Source organism: Syngnathus acus, chromosome 15 (genome assembly GCF_901709675.1).
Source record: "Syngnathus acus chromosome 15, fSynAcu1.2, whole genome shotgun sequence".
In the NCBI taxonomy this organism is placed as follows: domain Eukaryota; kingdom Metazoa; phylum Chordata; class Actinopteri; order Syngnathiformes; family Syngnathidae; genus Syngnathus; species Syngnathus acus.
Genome location: NC_051100.1, coordinates 9,153,097 through 9,173,000, shown reverse-complemented (window position 1 = coordinate 9,173,000; position 19,904 = coordinate 9,153,097). Strand labels below are relative to the sequence as shown.

General features: G+C 38.6%; 1 protein-coding gene across 6 annotated transcripts in view; it reads left to right on the top strand.

Moving 5' to 3' along the window:
- Nucleotides 1–19,904, top strand: part of macrod2 (mono-ADP ribosylhydrolase 2) — a 274,895-nt gene that overhangs the window by 175,978 nt on the left and 79,013 nt on the right. For all 6 annotated transcript variants that reach the window (XM_037271888.1, XM_037271887.1, XM_037271891.1 and 3 more), the window contains one exon: nucleotides 15,886–15,916. In XM_037271888.1, the coding sequence (XP_037127783.1) occupies nucleotides 15,886–15,916 (31 nt within the window). The remainder of the gene's footprint in view (nucleotides 1–15,885; nucleotides 15,917–19,904) is intronic.

Here is a 19,904-nt window from a genome sequence, read left to right as displayed (position 1 = left end):
TAAGTTTCTTTCTTTTATTTTTACAACTATATGTGTTATTGTAAAACCCAATAATGACGTAATGTCAATGGACAAGCATGAATTCAGTTATCCACTTATGGTGCTCCTAATAAATGTAGTAAATATTGTAGGTTAAATCAAAAAATGTAGTTCTTTGATTTTTAGTGTTTTGTGTAGTTTGATATTATTTTCAGTACGTCTGAAAACACACCATATCAAACAGAACTATACTCCATTTCCTGTGAAGACTCCTCAAGTGATGAGTTATTCTGGATTCAATAACTGAACATTTCCATCATTAAATGTCCTTCTGCTTTCAACTTCTTTCTTATACAAGGACTGTCTGTCCAGAAGAGAACTAATAATGTAGAGGAGAGCCAGCTTTGAACTCTGATCACAGCAAAGTAGCCATTTTAAGCCATGATTAGGATAGAACACATTTTTTAGTCATTAGTTTGTAAAAAGCAGATAATTTATGTGCAACTCTCCTCTCGTATTGCATTTTCAGTTTAGTCCATTATCTCCCTCATCATTAACGTCTATAATTGTAAGCATTGAAATGAATTCATTAACCAGTGTCCCATGGAATGGCATAAGTGACAACAAATCAAACTTAATTATCTACTTTGTGATATAATACATTGTGGTTTACTCCGAATGTCTGTATTTAAGGTGAGTCAAGATGGGGGGAAAAAATATCATTTTGACCACAGTGTCCATCTTCAACTATCCATAGCTGACCGAAAGGTCTTGCTCTAATTAGTGGGGAATTAACCGGATGTCAACTCCGTATCGCGATTGAGTTGTTGTCTTGCTGAGTGGTTATTAACCAGTCCACTTTGAAGCCAATCAGCCAACCATTGCTTGTGACCCACTTCCACATACAGTACCTGCATGCATCAGCTGAAGGTTAATTAGACTGAAGCTTTCAAAAGGTCACTGCGCCATTTAAATTAGTCATTGCTATTTGTCTGATCTGAATCTCGAGCAACACTGGGCCAATTAGATTAAATTACGCTGATAGTAGTTGTGGTGGCCTGCCAGTCTATGTTAATGATCATGGGAGCGCCAATTACACCAACGCACTTATTCAGAAGGACAAAACCATCCGAGCAGCAGCAGGAGATTCAGATTCAGAACCTGATTGGAGGAACCAGCGCCACATAACATCATCCCTTGATGTTCCTTGCTCTCCAGTGTGGACTACAGTATTTTTCTTTTTACAGTATCGGGTGAAATATTGGGATATGTAAAATGTGACATTTTCACACACACCTCAGGAGGGGCAATCACAGTTGATAGGGATCGAAACGGTAATCTCTTGAGTCTCTGTATGGAGTGGACTTACAGTATGTGACCATCTAATGCCTTGATTACAAGTATGGAAGCCAAGAGCAATCACCTGTAGAATGAGCTCTCCGGCGAACAAAGGCAACTCCACCAGGATGCTCGGCAAGGGAAAAATGGCAGCATTCCTGTTTTAGACTAATGGGCTGTGACAATAATAAAGCTGCTTCAAATAATATAAGTAGCAAAGCACAGTCAAGCAGAGGAAGCTTCAAGCTTGGGAATCAAACTGCTTTCACGAAATCTTTTTTTCCTCGGCTGCCGGCTGTGTCGAGCTCCTGGAGACAGTGCTCTGAATTTCTATAAGGCGCATACATCCCTTGGTGAACCCATCTGAGAATTCAAACGACAGCTCGCACCCAACTGTGGGACTATCAGAGGAAGTTGTTGATTAAACAGATGTCATCCCTACTATACGCCATGAGACAAGAATGCCACAACAATCGCACATTAATTAAACATACCTGAAGAATGCGGGGCCACCGAGCAAAACTATTTCTATCTTTGTCCTCGCATCACAGCAGGAACGAGGAAGTTGCTGTTTTTTTTCCCCCCACTTTGACTTCTTTGAATAATTATAGCAGGATAAGAAGGAGTTCGTTTTACATTATTATTGTTAATTGCAATGTAAAATCATTGTGACCCAATGTGCTGTATCTTCACATCTATCTGTAAAAGGACTCTTAATGCACCATGTTGTGTTCTAATCTTAGCAATGCAACTCTCTTTGAAAAACACTCCTATCAGTGTAATGTTAGTTCAAAATTTCTAATTTAGTAATGGGGTGCAAATTCAGTACACTATAAAAATAACTATTTTAGAATGTGGTAAATAAACCCTTGAACATGGTTTAAAATTGGCCTGATTCTTTTTAGGCGGTGAAAGAATTGTAAAATAAACCATAAATGTACATCACATCACATCTTTCAAACCAGAACTACAAATTGGTTTAATTCAAGCCGTTCGAGATAAATGATTGCAAGATAATAAGTTAAACATATTGGCTTTAATGACTCCCAGCCGGTTTATCACTTGAATGAGTATTACAAACTTCAATGATATCATAACACTTTTCTCGCAGCTTTGAGACTTTTATGAAGCCCGACGATGAATCCAACCTCACACTTGCCAGGGCCAAGTCCATGAAAATGGAATTTCTTGGTGCATCACAGGGATTCTTTTCTACAAGCTTGCACCCAATTATCTTTAAATCATCGTGTCCACCTTAGCGGATGGGTTATGTCGGGGTGCAAGGTCTTTTCACCATTCTTTGAAACACTGGGGATATTTTGTCTCACTCGGGCCATCGACATGGAATGTTTTCATGAGACACAATCAAAGGGAATCTTGGATTGAGATAAACGACAACAGATTAATTTTGGACATGCCTGTTTGTTAAAAGCTTCTCGCTGCACTGAATAAAAAGTAAAAACGGGGTTGGCACCACAGAACATATTTCACCTTTCAAGACAATTTAATGTGATGCAAGTGTGAAAATTTCAAATTTGCATGCTTGCCCACCACTTTCATTGTTGTTACTTACCTATTAGACAGAGGTACGTTTGTGTATTTTTATTTGGAATATTATCAAAACAAGTCTACCTACAGGCTCCACTGATGGTTTTAATCAGACACGCCATTGTACATGCTGTTTATGTATTTCTTCAATTACAGTGCTATTATCTTTGCATACACCTTTGCAGCTTTAGTGCCGTTATTATCTCCCAAGGTCACCGCTAACGAGGGCTGACACACTGTGCCTGGCTGGTGCTGATTGACTCCCATTTTTAAACTGGCTCAATGCAAACCTACTCAGCAATTCAGGGCCACGTCCGTTTGGCTATATGGAGCTATTTCAGCAGTATGCTTTACAACTACATCATTGGGTTTCTGCAGACTGAATAGGTTTGGACAACATAAGTTTAAGATGCTTTTTATTGTTTTTGTGGCTCAGCAAATAGTTAAACTATCCCTGAAACTTTACCAAAATAAATTAGAATATCAGACCTCTACAGAAGTGTGACTTTGACTTTAACTGCCACACAAGTGTGTAAAAAAAAAAGTTCAGCTGTGATCCAACACTTAAGCCACTAGGCAGGGCGATAATCAGGGCTAATATGAAGTATTAACCCATGCTTCATAATCTTTGCACTCTTCTTTTTTCGGCAGTATTCTTGATAAATCCTGTTGTGGCTACCTCCTGGCTCAGCATAGCATTTGTGGCCGGAATCAAACTGAAATTACAAAATCAATAGTTTGTACAAGGGCGGTTTTGGGCACTCCAGTGGGAAATCCTTGAATTGATTCTTGCATTGTATGCTACTGTTTTATGATGGTTTAACCTTTGATTTTATCGTGGCGAAGTTGAAACATCGGTCTACCTCAGTATTATTGTCAGTACTAAATTAACAAAGTTGGCTGGTTGTCTTAAATGTCAGTCTCACCCTTTTTGAGTGACGTTTTATAATCAGTATAGTGGGCTGTTAAATCTAAGCCTTTCGTATCTCATAAATGAACCTTAAAACTGAAATATGTAGTCATCACGCTAAAAGAAGAGAAATGCTTCAAATAAGCGATAGGTATGTTTTTTGCACACAGTGTAGGACGCCAGATAACCTCCTAATCTCACCTTTCTTAATATCTAATGTCACGTAGAGACACTCCTGATAATAGCATCAGGCATGAAATAGATACTTGGCCTTTCTCATTTTGTGTCTAAGGCTTTTCTCAGGAGAACAACCAAGTGTGAGATGAAGAGTGTAGGACGATGCAATGTGTATGTCTCATCATATTACATTAATGTTAGAAAGATTAAAGAAAAGTGTACCAGACATTCATATATATCATTTCCACTTAATGGCCTACAATTGTCTTGTGTCCTTTGTGAGGATTGAATATTTCTTGGTTTGGACTGCCAACCTGCAGTTGTATGCATTCATGCACTTATGCACTCAGTCACGAGTGACCTCTCCAGAGGACAGTCGATTTGAATATGGAACAAGCGGTTCATTAGATAATTATCTTGACACAAGGTTGTCTTTTTTTATCTGGACTCAGCACACCTAATTCCCCCAGCAATTAAAAAAAAAAAAAAACAAGCACTCTGTTGTATTTTCCAATCACTCATATCTTGAAGAGCTATTATGAAAGTGAAAAGAAGTGACTTGAGAAGTGTACACATCAGATCATTTTGCCTTAATCAAGGCCATTAAGAGTCAAATGTGAGGCATTATTGGCCCTCTACCCGCTGTGCACTGCAAGGGACAAGGCCAAGAGGAATGTGTGTTGATCTTGCATAGATCAGGTATAATGACCTCCACAACGCTCTCTTACTGAGCTTTAATTATGATCCACATTAATACTAATTATGATTCTCTCTGTTTTTGAGCCCATGCTTCATTAATTATAATGATGAGTTGGACCAAAAAAAAAGTAATGCAATCGTGTACACTGTGATGATGTACATTTTCCCGGGTACCGATTTGTTTAGTGCTGTCGAAACAGTCGCCGTCATTGCTCCAAAGTAATGTTCTGCTCCAAAAACATGTGATGTATTTGGTGCAGAGAAAATGGTTGTTCCAGTTTTAGTAACTAATTAATGCTTTATCAATATTAATGGTGAATTCCACATTTAGAAAACGGTAATTAGCTGCATTATCCTCTGGCCATTTGTGGAAAAAGTGCTCTGAATAGTTAAAATCAAGCTCCGGCAACAACTGTAGTTTCTGACCAAGTTGTGAAATTTGCATTTGTGGCAAGGAAGTCATTGCAGGGCCCAAACAGTAGTGATAGAAAAAAAGCTTCAGATTTGCTTCATGAACCAGTTGTTGTATAGTTTTGGCTTATCTGGATGGCTGCCACTGTTCAAAATTAGTCTAAAGATTTAAACCACCAGTGTCATCAACAGGAGTCAAAAAATACAACTGGTTCATGAAGCAAATGTGAAGCTTTGTTTTCCCATCACTACCAAACATCAGATGAGAAGCCTACTCAGCATGCACTACTTTTTATTCTGTTTGAAAAATGGAAAGTGGTGGGTGGATGGTGTCATAATTCACCTGGTGATTCCCTCAGCGCCATTGCCGTTTCCCCTCAGCCAGCTGCTCCCTGTACTCCCAATCAATCGACAGTCACTGCAATTCACCATGACCTTGAGCGGTGTGTCCCTTTCTCTTTGGTCGGAGTGTTTGTGGGCATTGGCTCCATTTTTATTCCTCCTCATTTAGAGACACACCTGCGTTCAGACCAAGATCATTATGCAGAGCACCTTTGGGAATCTACAGCATTTAAGGAACATTTCATACTTGTGGATTTTCGCTTTAACTGTGACTTTTCTTACTGCAAATGTCCTTTCCTACTCGTTGTACTCTCTTATTCACCACCAATCTAGATTAGCAGTGTTTAAAGATGGCAGTATAAAGTACTTGCCCTGTCGGTGTTCATTGCATGGGTACTTGTAGCAGACTTCCCATTATTTGTTTTAGCGTAATTGTAGTTTCATTCAAGCTATAGTTACCTAATTTAACATTTTTAGCTCGTTTATTGATCTTGGCCTCAAACTAAGCCTTTACTTCTTTTCAAGTATGGGTTCTCTTTTCATTTAAATTCTGAACGGGGTTTTCTATTCAGAGGAAGTCAACACAAAAATGTTCTTCACAATAGGTTGTATGCACCTGCACTTGTATAAACAAGAGATTAATATTGTATTTGTGGAATGTAAGTTTAAGCGCAAAACCCACCCATTTTGCCAAATGCTTTTGACTGAAAATGATAATGACCAATTATGATTCTCCCCGTGCCTGTGTGGGTTTCCTCCAGATACTCTGGTTTCCTCCCACATTCCAAAGACATGCATGGTAGGCCGATTAACCACTCCAAATTGTCCATAGGTGTGAGTGTGAGCCTGAATGGTAGTTTGATTATCCATGTGCTGCGATTGGGTAGCAACCAGTTCAAGGTGTACCACGCCTTCCGCCCAGACTGCTGGGATATGCTCCAGCAAGCCCATGACCCTCATTCAAGATAAACTGCTCAGAAAATTGATGAATAAATCGCACACAGACACAAACACTGTATTTGTGATTACATGAGTTACAATATGTACCATATCAATGGATGCGAGTATCTACGCTGCATATTGGTGAAATAAGACCTTTTTGGCATCGTCAATCAAAATTATACATCGCTCTATTGTAAAGACATCCGACCCTGCATTTGTAGATCTTAAAGGTCTGTTTTTGCATTTTCTGCATGCATTAGAAGGTAGTCTAGCCTGTGCTGATGTCACAGGTGCAGTCGGTTATTTGGTGGAAGCTTGGTGAAAGAAATCTTTGTGGATTTAAAAGTGCAGACCTTGATCAGCCAATCCTTCAGATTGCTTTTGCGCTCCTCTCCAACTGCATTCCTGGGTTTCAAAACACTGCTTTAGCAGGCTAATACTTTATAGCGGTGTTCCTCACTGAAGTGTAAATGCGACAGAGCTATTTGAAGATGTGGACAATCCGTGGGTAGCACTCTCACTGACACTTTCACATCTGTGATTCCTCTATCTCTGAGTTCGGAATAAAAGAACTTGTGCAATGTGACAAGACAAGTGCATGCATGATGCTTTCACTCTCTTTACAGTTAGTGAGAAAAGACCATGAGGCTCAGTCTGCTCCTGCTCTGTTCAGTGTGATTATACATCTTCTGTGGAGTGAGGGTCTCGTTGTGTATCCTATCCACAGTTCAGTCCACCATAATTACCCTCACAGTGTTTACATCCAACAGCCTCTGAGAGTCTATTTCTGTCTAATTTTCATTCCCAGTCATTTAGAGACAGAGTGTGCAGTACCACTATTTAAAATAACAGTTTTGGATGTAGCTCAAAACTGCAATTGTGTGTGGATTAAGCGGTTCAAAAAAATAGATGATATAGTTATTGTCTGAACACTGATGATTTACCTAATATAGCTACAAAAAGTAACTAGAATCGTGGGGGTTCCTGGGTTTGAGAGTGTGGTGTTAGGATGTTTGTGCTAGGATAACCAGACCAAAGTTACAAACGGATTGATGATTTGTTGCTACAATAGTTACGAAAGCACTCTTAATGACATTCAACAGCTGTTGAATTTTGGATTGCAGTTAAATGGGGCACTAATAAAGGCATTGTCAGTGCCTCTAATCATTACTTAAGTAGTCAACATGTTCTCCTGAGGATTAATTAGGGAAAATTAAAAAAAAAAAAAAAGCTCTGGCCAGCATGAGTGATAATAATAATTGTGGAAATTCTGTTACTGTGCACCCCACTAACATTGGTGACATATTGTGCTGTATCTTTTTGCAATGATTCAATTTTGAACTAATTTCACTTTAGTTAATGACATTTAATGACAAGCTAAATTTAAGCTTTGTGAGGCACACAAAAATAGAATAAGATTTGTGCTGTTTACAAACTTACTTTTCCAACTAAGAGCTCACAATTTAAGTGAATATTCATGTCTATGTCCAAAAATGAGCTCCAACAGGAGTCTCCCTTGAATCTTCAGTTTTTGTCCCATCAGTTATAAAATGAAATAGACAGTGCATAAAGTTTATTATTTCATCAGTGCTACACTTTACTGAGAAAGCTTTCCATTCTAGTTTCAGAAACCCATATTTTAAACATCATCAAAACATAGTAATTAATTCCCACTCTCACCTTAGCAGATCTTGTTTCATTAGAGACAAAGACACGGTGCACCTTGTTTCTGCGTAGGCTTGAATATCATTAACTTTCTGCGAGTGCGAGAAACATGGTTAGGTACAGCAGCCTTTGCCCACAAGGAAATAAAATACAATAAGGCATTGAGCCGACAGCATGACTAATAGCGTGCTGTTTGAACCACACGCCCATCTCAGCAAAATGCCTGCTCGCTCAAAGTGAGCCATTATACAATTATCAATGAGCCTGCTTCGCCTTTGAGCCCATCCAGCAGTTGAGGACTTAACACCCTGAAAAAGAAATTGAAAAAGCAGTCTGCAGGCTGTCTTCCGTTATGCCCAGAATGAGGATGAACCCAGCACAAAGGAGCCTGTCTCTCCTCATGTCCCTCCTGTCCCTAATCCCAGCACTCCTGAGCGCGCCATTATCCGAGCTCAGATCTCAGCAGGAGAATGCCCCCCAAGTCTGCAGAGCGAGAGAACTGACCTCCTCGGAGCAACTATGTCCTTGGACCAAAGTAATTTTCAAGGCCTAGAAACATTGGTGGGAAAACTCCCTAATTTGACCTTTAGCTTTCACACTTAATGGACATTCCCTGAGGCATTTTAAGTCATTTGAATGAAGTCATAAGACATAATACTGTATGTGTCTCCAAGCCTACTGTTTTAAAAGCCAACATTTTTTGCATCATAAGATGTGCATCAGACCAGTACATTGTGTTAATTCATTTGGTTTGACCTCTGTACCGCCTACTGATAGTTAGTGTTGGTTGCACTTACCTCTGGCCAAGCTCAGATGCATTGCTATATTGTTGGGAGCTTAAAATGCTCACATCACTGGAGCCAAGTCTGCCCACGATATACACGAATAAGCAGCTCTGCTTTACAGGCAGGTTCCTCACTCATGTGCTTTCTATGCATATGATTTAAAACTGTGATTTAAATACTGTTTATTGAGTGGGTTTAAAATCACATATACAGAAGATGGATGATTGTCTTTATGTGCATTAAATGCTGATAGGACTACATAAAGTAAAAAGAAACCACTTAAAAAGTAAAAAGAAACCACTTAGCTATTTCTAGTAAGCTCTTTTTCTTTTTTAATTGGTTTGTATGCAGATTTTTTTCCCCAACCCGCCTCCTATTGTTGCATCACTGGGATCTACTCAGACCTTGCATTAATGGGGCTGTGCAAATGGGATGAACTACCGTAGTCTTTGAGGAACCAAGCACAGAGAAGGAAATCACAGACCACGTTAAGCCTCCGTTAACAAAGAGAGTTCATTAAATCCATTCAATTCCCTGTTGACCAAAACATCCCGACTTGAAGCTACTGAGTAATTATTCCTGAAGTGAAAGACCACTGAAGAATTTAGGAAATAGACTCACAGTGTACAATTTACTGAATCTTTTCAAACTTCATCTTATTTTGCTTGTTTAAAAATGGTCAATGGTTCTTTTGTTAATTGAAAAAACTGTCACAATTGTGGGAAATGGCTTACAACTAACTGGCAATGCAATACTTTCAAAGCGTCTCTATATAAAATACTGCAACCTCGTTGGCAGTTTCTGATGTCGCTTCTTAATAAATCTGGCTATGCGTAAAATGCCTCAAATAACGATATTGGCTATTATACAGTACATTGCACGTCTGTATTTGAAATTGAACAAACATCAGGGGTTTCCATGTTCCTGGGAAACATTTCTGTCCGTTGCTGTACTTATGAATTTGTTCATGTATCGTCTTTCTGCACTGTTGGAATTCTGCATAATCAAAACAATGTCCATTTCTTGGTCATTAATATCTAAACTCCTAGAAAAACAACAACAGCTGGGTTTACAATGCAGAATATGAAGGCGGAATTCTGATTTGGGTCCTACTGTTAGTTTCAGAATACATTTTCAATATGTGAAATGATCTCAGGCATTCTCTGTCTTTTACACACACTGCCCTCCTTTGCTATATGAGTTGGCAGTAACAGTCCATGCTGAGAATTGATCAATGCAAAATTCTGCAAGGCGACGAAATATCAGCAATATGAAATTATATTGGTATAAACAATTTAAAAGTATGTGATCCAGTGAGACTGCTAAAAGTTTTGCCGCAATATGACGAGGAATGACTCTGGCTCTAGCAAACAACTGACATGCATTCTTCTTGTTAAGGAAGAACATTGCAGTCCAATCTCAAGATATGGTTACCTGACCGCCATTCAATATTCATATAGGGCACATTCCCCCAATAAATAAAGTTTCCAAAAATATTAGGTTTGTCTCCTGACTGCAGGACTTTGCCCAACTGTAATGCTAGTAGTCATGATCGATTCACAATCAAAATACTACTACTACTCTGTTGCTAGACATTGTTTTGGTTTAGATTGGTCTGCTAAAGGTTAAACCTCCAGCTTTCAATATTATTAGCAGTAGTCCTAATTGCATCAAGTGTAAAAAAAGCTCTCTGGTGTGGCAAAAAGAACAACAGGCCTGGCAGCAGAGAAACAGTTTTTGGACATGTAGGTACACAAGTGCAGGTTCATGCTGAAGCTTAGCTCCGCAGGAACAGCAATCACTGTCGGGAATGTGCACCTGATATTTCAGGCAGAAAAAAAGTGCACTGGTCAGTGAGTAGGGGGTATTTCACCTTGCGTCAATTGCAAGGAAGAAATCATGGGGCCACATAGGATATTGCACTCTATGCAAAAACGCACACACACACACACCCTGACACGCCAGACTTTGTATTGTGGACATGAAGCATCCCAGATGCCAGATGGCCAATTGTTGATTATGTCACTCTAGACGGGGTTACGACACTTCAAGACAACTCATAATCGGCCATGACAGTGAATGTTTGTCGGCGAGGCATCTGTCTGATCAATATGGTACTGCATTTGTGTCGTCTGACCTCGGCATAATTGTAGCCATTTAATTAAAGGTAAATTAAAATCTCCACATCAATTAGCCTTTTTAGAGTCACTTCAGTGATTCAAAGAAAGGCATTTTCCCTTGGAAATAAATTATTAGCCAAGCATTTTTGGCACCATTGCAGTAATAATTAGTATGCAATGTTCAGTAGAAATATATAGCTTTCATCCAATGGAGTGCACTGCATCTCGTTTCAACATGTGTAGAGTTCTGTCTCCAAATTTCAAAGTAGAGATGGAACTTTGAAGCCACCCCCCTCTTAAAATGGCAATTTTGAAATGTTAAAGGAAGCCTTGAAAGCAAAAAGGATTAATTAGGAGCCACACAACGGAAGTGTGTCACAGGCAGGCGTTCACATTGCTAGAGCAGAGACCTTTTTATTCTGTGATTAAACAGGTTGTTGAAGTTGATTTATGGATGAAAATGAAAGCAATTTCTTATGAAAATACTTCTTAATGATTTTACGATTCATTTTCAACAACCGCCAAAGAATTATCTACTACTGTAGAACAAATAATGAGCCTGCATTTGAGGATGAATGAAAATAACATATCCACATCTCTCCATATGCTGCTAATCTGCCCTCAGATATTTTGAATCATGATATGACCGGTGTCATATTATCCTAATTTTGTAGGCACTATGGTTTAGCCCAAGTTTGTTGTTTCTGCTCCATTATTCACGTCTCTTCTGTATATGTGAGATTGCCACCGAACAATGGGTTTTCTCACTGGGTACGCAAATTTAGCAATACCGTGTCAATTGAAAGGTGTGCATTGCTGAATAAACCCCCCAAAAAGCTTGCTCATACTTTTATGTCAGATTACCAGACAGTGCCATCAAAGCAAGAACTAAATACCCACGGATGAGCATAGATTATTACGCTTAAGGTACGTAAAGAAAAGATAATCAAAAATAATAATCCGTTTTGCATGCATTGGTGAAACTAAGATTGTATACCCAGGGGCTGAGGAGGTTGTGTCTTCAATATGTATGAAAAAATGTCTGCATGTCTGTTTGGATCTCTGCACAACTGCACTATTTCTATTTATTTGGTTTTCCTGGCAAGCCACAATGGGAATGAGAAGATATTTTCTCACACAAATGAACCATAAACATGAAAACAAAAATGTCCAACCAGATCTGTGTTGCTATATAGGAAAGCTGATATGGACATTTGAAAATTCACATATGTTCTCCGCCCCGCCACCCCACCCCATAGTGGCTTTGCTTTCTATATTTTATCTTCGGTCTTTCAGAGAAAGGCATTTTTACTTTGAGATCCCCTATGAAATATCACTTTGATGGATGCAGAGTAAATCCTCGCTGTCCCTGCTTTGATCCTTTTTTATGCCCACCTGGAACTTCGGCTTCCGAAATGCAAATTGCTTCGAATGCTACATGCCAATGACATTCTGCATTTACATGCAGCACTCATTGGAATAGTCACAGTGGCCTGGAGGCATATTGAGTTCTATTTCTCAGATGTGAATGTTGTGGTTCTAATCAAGCATTTGGTTTGGATTACGTAAATTAACATTCTTTATTTGCTTCGGTCCTGCAAGTATTTCATCCATTTTTTTCGATCCTGCCCTCTTCTTGTGACAAATACAATAAATATGTCACTCGACTATTGTAATCATGTCAATGTGGAAACCTCAGTAATTGTAAAGTTCAAAGCTTTAAAAAATCTCCTGTTAACCTCTATATACTGCCCAATAAGATTTTTACAACTTACAGCAATGACATTTTGAAAATTGGCTTCCAATCAAATTCTTAAAAGGACACATTACATCATGTGTGCATTTTTGCATTTTATATAGATTTTTTTTAAAATGCATTAACTGCCATGTGACATCATTAGTTGATATCAAATATGTAATCACAAGAGCACACTGTTGCTTTGATTTATAATCATACCTTTCATCAGCAAACAAGCTCGAAGGCTTTAAGCCGCTGGCGGAGCAGCCTGGTTCTAGTTCTATTTGTTCAGCCAGCCGAGCCAAGACGAGGCATTCCTGCAACAGAAGTCGCTATGTTCATGAAAGGCTTTCTGCACTTACCCTGCCTTCTCATCGCTAATTTGCAGTATCTTGTTCCCATTCATTCATATGAAGGTGTTCACTACAGCCGGACTGTTGCACTTTGCCTGAGGTTGAGCCATGATACGGTTCTGTCCTGCTGCTAATCAAATGACTGGAAGTCGCAGAGTCCCATAGTGATAGTGGCCCTAGAGATACTTTGTTGTATGATAAAAGTCTGTGTAAAGCTGGTCATACAGTGAAATCAATCAATAAACCAGTTAATTAGACAAAATGCACGATATTATGCATATAAATATGTGCAATTGTCCCAAGATACTTAGGATGTATCTTTTCACCTCTCAGAAAGATATATGCAATCTGTTAGAGTGAAAGATATGAATTTATATGACAGCTCTCATCCGCAGAATACATCTAGTCTCAAAGGGTAAAATAATGGTAAAACAATGGAATAAAATAAAATATTGGGAACACAACTGAAGTCATGTTTACACTAATCACAGTACCTGTCTTTTGTCATTTTTCATGCACTGCGAGCTAAATAAGTGTGCAGAAATGCTGAGAGGAAAGGTGTTCCACTTTAAAATGATGTGATAGATTCGGGAGGAGCCTCGGAAACAGAATAATTTCCCAAGTGACCAATTTCTGAGCACTCCCTAAGCAAAGAGAATCATCAACAAGGTAACATGTCAGGCGCAGCTTCATGCCAACACGGGCCGACATGCTGACTCACTTCTAATGAGCAGCCACAGATAGAAATAATAACCCGAAGCAAGAATCATAGGTCATGACTGTCTATATACTGCTGCCTGTTCTAATTAACTCTGGACCTTCACACAGTGTAAGCATATCTACAGGTGTGTTTGCTAAGAACTGTACCATGCATTGTTGTTTCATAAAAATACAGAAAAGTTGGTGATGCTTTACTTAGCTCACTCTACTGAATAGCATGAATCTTGGAATTATCGGGTATGTTCTGATGCGGGGCGGTGCGTTAACTTTGACATTCCTTGGATCATATGGCGTAGAATTGTGATATTGTACTTCGCATTACATGCTGTATTTCTTTGCCAGAAACTAATAATATATTTTAGCTGTGCTTTTTATTTTTATGCATACAAATATGTCATTGCTATTCATGTTAGGAAACAATTATTAGCAACATTGACACATTGACACAGCTGGCCGAGAATTTATTTGGGCTTCAGGCAAATACAGTTAAGATTGCAAATACATGAATTGTAAAGTTGGATTATCCTAAAGTACTAAAAGTTCACCACTTTCAGTAAATAGAATGTCATCTCAAACTCTAACATTAAATATGCACCCTCTATTCTGTTTTTTTTTGTTTGTTTTTTTATATAGTTCTGATAGTTTCTGTTTTTCAGATAAATAGTGTATCTAATTTGCAAAATATTTGCACAAAAGCCACAGACTGAGCTTGGCACCACATTAAAACAATGGTCATGCTTCATCATCTGTTATTTGCGTCAGAGTCAGACGGTCACCTGGAAAGGTCAAAGCTACTTTAAAAGATTTAAATCTCCCTACAGAAGAAAAATGAACATTGACAGGTGGAACCTGAGAACTGGTAAATATGGATACAAACTGAAGCACATCCCTCTTGGCTTAAAAGAACATCAAATTGACCTATGGGCTTTCAAATTGGAGAAAATATTTAAAAGAAATCTATTTAATATTTTTCTTGCTCAATTTCTCATCAGGTTACAACAAGTAATCTTTACTGTTTGATTGTTTTACTTTAATAATTAAATGTGGCTAGAAAGCTGTGTTATAATTTAGCAATTGTCATAGTAAATGTCATATTTTGGTTAAGACATATACAACTCTGAAGTGTACTTTGTTTCATTGTAAATACTTTTTTATTATTATTTATTTTTATGCTTGTTTTATATTAACAACCATTCTTCATGTTGCGAGTATACTGCTTTTATTTTTTATTTTTTTTTCTATTTTAAAAATGTCTATTTTGTACAGTTGAACTAATTTGCTCAGATCTTGAAAAAATAATTAAGATTTATTTTGTCTAGAAGAGGCCAATGACAGAAAATAGTTTTTAACGCTCTCTGTACAGAAACGAAAAACTGTTAGTCTTTTTATATACCAAAATACACCCTTAACCAAAACTGACTTTCATAGCTTTTCAACATTGATAAACAATCTCCTGCCTGATCTTTGCATAAAATGTATTCACACATATTTCGAGTATTACTATATCTGTTTTGTAATTGGTATCATTTTAAAAGCAAAACCAAACCGTAGCCGTTTTTGCTCAGTATTGGAATAATATATTTATTATGGTAGTGTATTACTGCTTGTAATATTAATCCATTAGTTAGATGGTAGTGACATTTCTTATCGGTGTGTTATTTATTAACGTTTTGGTGGTTCATTATGAAGAATGCAGAAACAAAACACAACTTCAGCTGCTTTTGAGAACAAATGGAACCTTTGAAAAAGAAAAAAAAAAATCTCTTCCCTGTTTATTAATATATTTAAAAAGATAAATGTGAAATAAGGACGCTCAGAGCAAGGCCTATGTATCATAATATATTTGCCGACACAAGTAAAGAATAATGGAACTATTTTAAGCCATAAGGCCTTGCTTGAATAATTTGTCTGCTCCAAAGTGCTACCAAGAAAGAACTATTACAGTGTGGTCACTATTTAGAGAAGGGAAACAAATATAAATGGAGCCATCTCTGTTTTGCTTACGAGGAAACATTTATATGTAAAAACATGGTCACGTTTTTCTTTGGGATTTTGGAATTCCACAGAAGATTATCAGTAGAAGTCAGAGTGGCTTTGCTGAATTTGTATCATGCAATGAATATGCTTTGACCTATGTTTCTTCTGACTTGTTTCACAGGCCTTCCCGTGTATTTCCACAGGAATCTATGGTAAGAACGTCATTATTTATTATTTTATGGATTTTATGTTAGATTTCTTTTACAAGAGGTTCAACACGCTAATGTGCACACATTATGAAACATTATTGAATGCATTTGTAACATTTATTTTTATTACAAAATGTGTCATTCTTCTGCAAAGTGCTTTCATAAAGATAGTTCTACTGACTCAATATGATTAATTTCATATGACCAAGGTGCCATTTTTCAAAATGCTTGCTTTTCTCAAGGTTTCAATAAAACCAGTGTGACCGCTAGTACCTTTTAAAAAGGATATGGGGTTTGTGATTGTTAGCACAGTCATTCTACAACACTTTATTAGCAGAACATAATGTACCTGTGGTGTAACTACTGTTCCCTCAAGGTATCATTTGAAACATTTACGGCAGCAGTAATGCCTCAGTGAGCAACAGTTCAAAAACAAGAACACATTAGCAAAATAAAAAAAAAGATTAAAAAAAAAGATGGAGACTGTTGTGTGATATTTGAGATATAGTAAAAAAGTGAACACACCCCAAAGTGAAACAGTCCAAATTGGGTCGGATTTGCCATTTTCCCTCCCCGGTGTTATGTGACTCATTAGTCTCGCGTGTGAATGGGGAGCAAATGTGTTAAATTTGCTGTTGCTGTTGTCAAACTCTCTAATACTGGACTCTGGAATTTTAATATAGCATCTCATGGCACAGACCTCTCATAGGAGAATTATTGCTGTGGTCCTGTGGTTATTTGGTTCAGATGGTGTTGTGCATGTGTGTCTTGCGTAGAGTCAAGCATGGTGGTGGGAGTGTCATGTTCTGAGACAGAATTCTAACATTATTAGAGCTCAAGCAACACAACCACTGCCTTGCAAAAGAAGCTCAAGTAAAAAAATGATGGATTGGCCAAGTATTTCTCCAGATCAAGCCCTTATTGATTATCCATGAGGCATCCCAAAAGGAAGGTGGACGAGTAGTAGTCTGAATCTGTAATGCACTTGTGCAATTGATCTGATTTTTGGCAGGTGAAAAAGTACTTTTGAGAGCTAGGATGAGTCCATGATATCTTAGTTGCTCTGCTCCTGCAACTTTGGTCACGGATGACTTGTGGAGTTGATTTTCAGCTTTGTTGTACAGCTTAGATACCTTTCACAATGCCAGAATGGTAAGCGAACACAAAAACTTCCTCAGCTTTTTCTTTCTTGGTGTTAACTTTTTTGCTTGTATTTTGTATTTGTATGTCTTAGTTTATCAAAAATATGAGTACTTGGGTACTTGGTGCCTGCTAAAGTAACGCCATCAGCTTCTTGCGCTACACAGGATGGCCTGAGCTGAGTTTTGAATTGGGAACCTTTTGACTCTATTGCACACATCATAACGGCATTCACTGTTGTGAAATTTGTTTTAGAAATTAATATGAACAAAAGAGCTTGATCACTTGCAGTTTTTTTTGCTGTTAAACATCTGTTTTAATGCAACGGTTTGATATTTCTTATTACTGTATGCTGCTGGTAAGGGCATAGCTTTTTTGCAGTTCACTGTGTTTATTGTAGTGTCGAGTGCTGCACTGCCAGTGGGGGCCCGTCATAGCACGCTGCCAGACGCTCTTACTTCAAAGTACATGGCAATGCCGAGCCAAGCGTGCTGCTGAAGGGGAGGTATTAAAGCCTGTTCAATAAATAAACAGCTTAGCACTTCCCATAACTGCGTCTCCACAGAACAATGCAGCTGATTAAGGATGAAGATCCAAATGCAGCAGAGGGCAAATAGAGGATGGATTTTTGTAAAAGGAACCATCTCAAGTGTAGTATTCTTTTGTTCATGCATTTTCTCTCTGCTCCCTGACCATTTTTTTAGCAGGCTTTATGGCAGTGGTCTCCAACCACTGGATCACATAGCAGCTGAGCAAAACATACCCTGTTGATTGTCAGAGAGTGAAAGACTTTTAAAATCAGGTGCATCTTGCCTTTGCCACTGTCAACGCGCTTGTCTCGGTTATGTGATATGGCGGAAAAACTCAGCTCACAAAATAGAGTAAACAAAAATCTTTGGGAAAGGGGAAAAAGTCATCTGATGAGAGAAGAGAGTCAAACCTCCAGGGAAGATAAACATGAACTGCTTTATCTATAGAACTTGTGGACCTGTCTCTCTTTGGAAGCTATGTGTATCCCTTGCCCTGTTAAAATGTATAATTTTACCCATACTGTACCGTATGTTGGTCAAGCATAAATGCTATCTTACTTGAGCGTCAGTCAGAAATCATATCCACTACTCTTAACACTGTGTGACAGAAAGCAATCAGGAACAGGTTTCCCAAGGTCTTTTGTGTTAGGAAAGACAGATTCGTCAGAAAAGCTGATGCTAATTGACACTGTCTCTCACGCCTCTACATTCCAGTCACCATTGACAGATTATGGCAGAGCAGGAAGTTTGAATGTAGCAGTGGGGCACAGGGGGTACCTTCCACACATAGGAAGAAAAATGAGGGCTCACACTGCGCTGACAGTCTAATCCCTCAATCAGGCCCATTAACCACAACAGAATTTCAGCATGGACAGTGGGTTGGAAGTGCCACCCGTAAACAAACCGGTACCCACTGTGGGCCACAGGGTCACCTAGCATGATAGAGGTTATTAAGTGTTACTCCTTTTTGTACATCAATCACAGCCATGTGGCCTGACATTAAATGGATTATTCCTCCAAAGTTGAGGCGCTTAATGTCTCACAAGATAAGTGCCAAAAGTCAGATGCTTATACTTAGAGAGGTCATTTTCCTTATTTGTGCTGTTCCTGTTCTGTATTGTTTTAGTGGCATGGCACACCACATTTCGAAACCAGTTGAAGCAGTGTGCTAACCTCACTGCAGCTATGCTATTGCTCATCAGATACAGTATATAGATTACTATTTACTGTTCACCCTCCACTTAGTATGAGCACCGTTGTGGAGATGTACCACTGACTGATGCCCCTGTGAGATATGCAGGTATAATCCACCCAAACTGAAATGGATTGTCCATGCTGCCATTCTCCAGATCTGTCCAGATCAAAAGTGTTTAGCGCTAAGGGTTCTTTTCTCCAACCCAACATCACTACAGCAGTAGTCATTCCTTTAGGATTAAGGAAGCTTGGAGACATTTATGATACCTTATCTTTCAACATTGTTATCTTGTCTTTTGTCGCCGGCGATGGCCAGGCAGGTTCACTACTGTCAAAACTTTACGACAGTGTGCTTACCCAGGGTTGTAAATGCACAGATGTATCTAAAGTCACTTTCCAGCAAGTGGTACATTCTATTTTAGATCGGTATATGTTGGCTTGTGCACCACAGGATGTGACAAGTACATCCGGTAGGCACTGATGCAACCAATCAGAAGACTACAGTAGGTCATATAAACTGTGACTGTTACTCAAACAAAAGAGTGCATGGCCTTTTTAATGGAAATACCCCCGAAAAAAGAGGTACTGTAACAATTGCAACATAAAAGTACTGTAGGGCGCCGATGAAAAGGGTTTTAAGTGCGTCTGTAGTGTGTCCTTTATGGAAATGGTAGGAGTCGGATGCTTTTGCTTATGTGCCAAAAACACCTTGCTCACCTCACATCAAAGGATGAAGGGTATTCTCACGCATCAAAAGGGAAATGTTATGGAAAATTGACTTTTTAATTGCTTTTATGCTCTCTGCTGGCCCCCACCCATCACGTCTGAAATAATCAAGTAAATCCTCTTGGATCTGACTATTGTTTAATATGTGTATGTAAGCGTGCTCTTCGGAATTTATGGGTATAGCGTACCTCTCATTCAAAATCAGCTGGGACACACACACCAGATCACCTGTGAAACTACTTTGGACAAGCACCATAGAAAATGGCTCTTATGAAATCTTCAAGCTAATTTACATTGTAAACACTCCCACTCTGAGAATTTTATACCCATGACATGGCCACCAAAGCTGAACAAAGATCTGTTATTTTCAAGCCATGGCCAGACTTCACTGTCTGAAACAC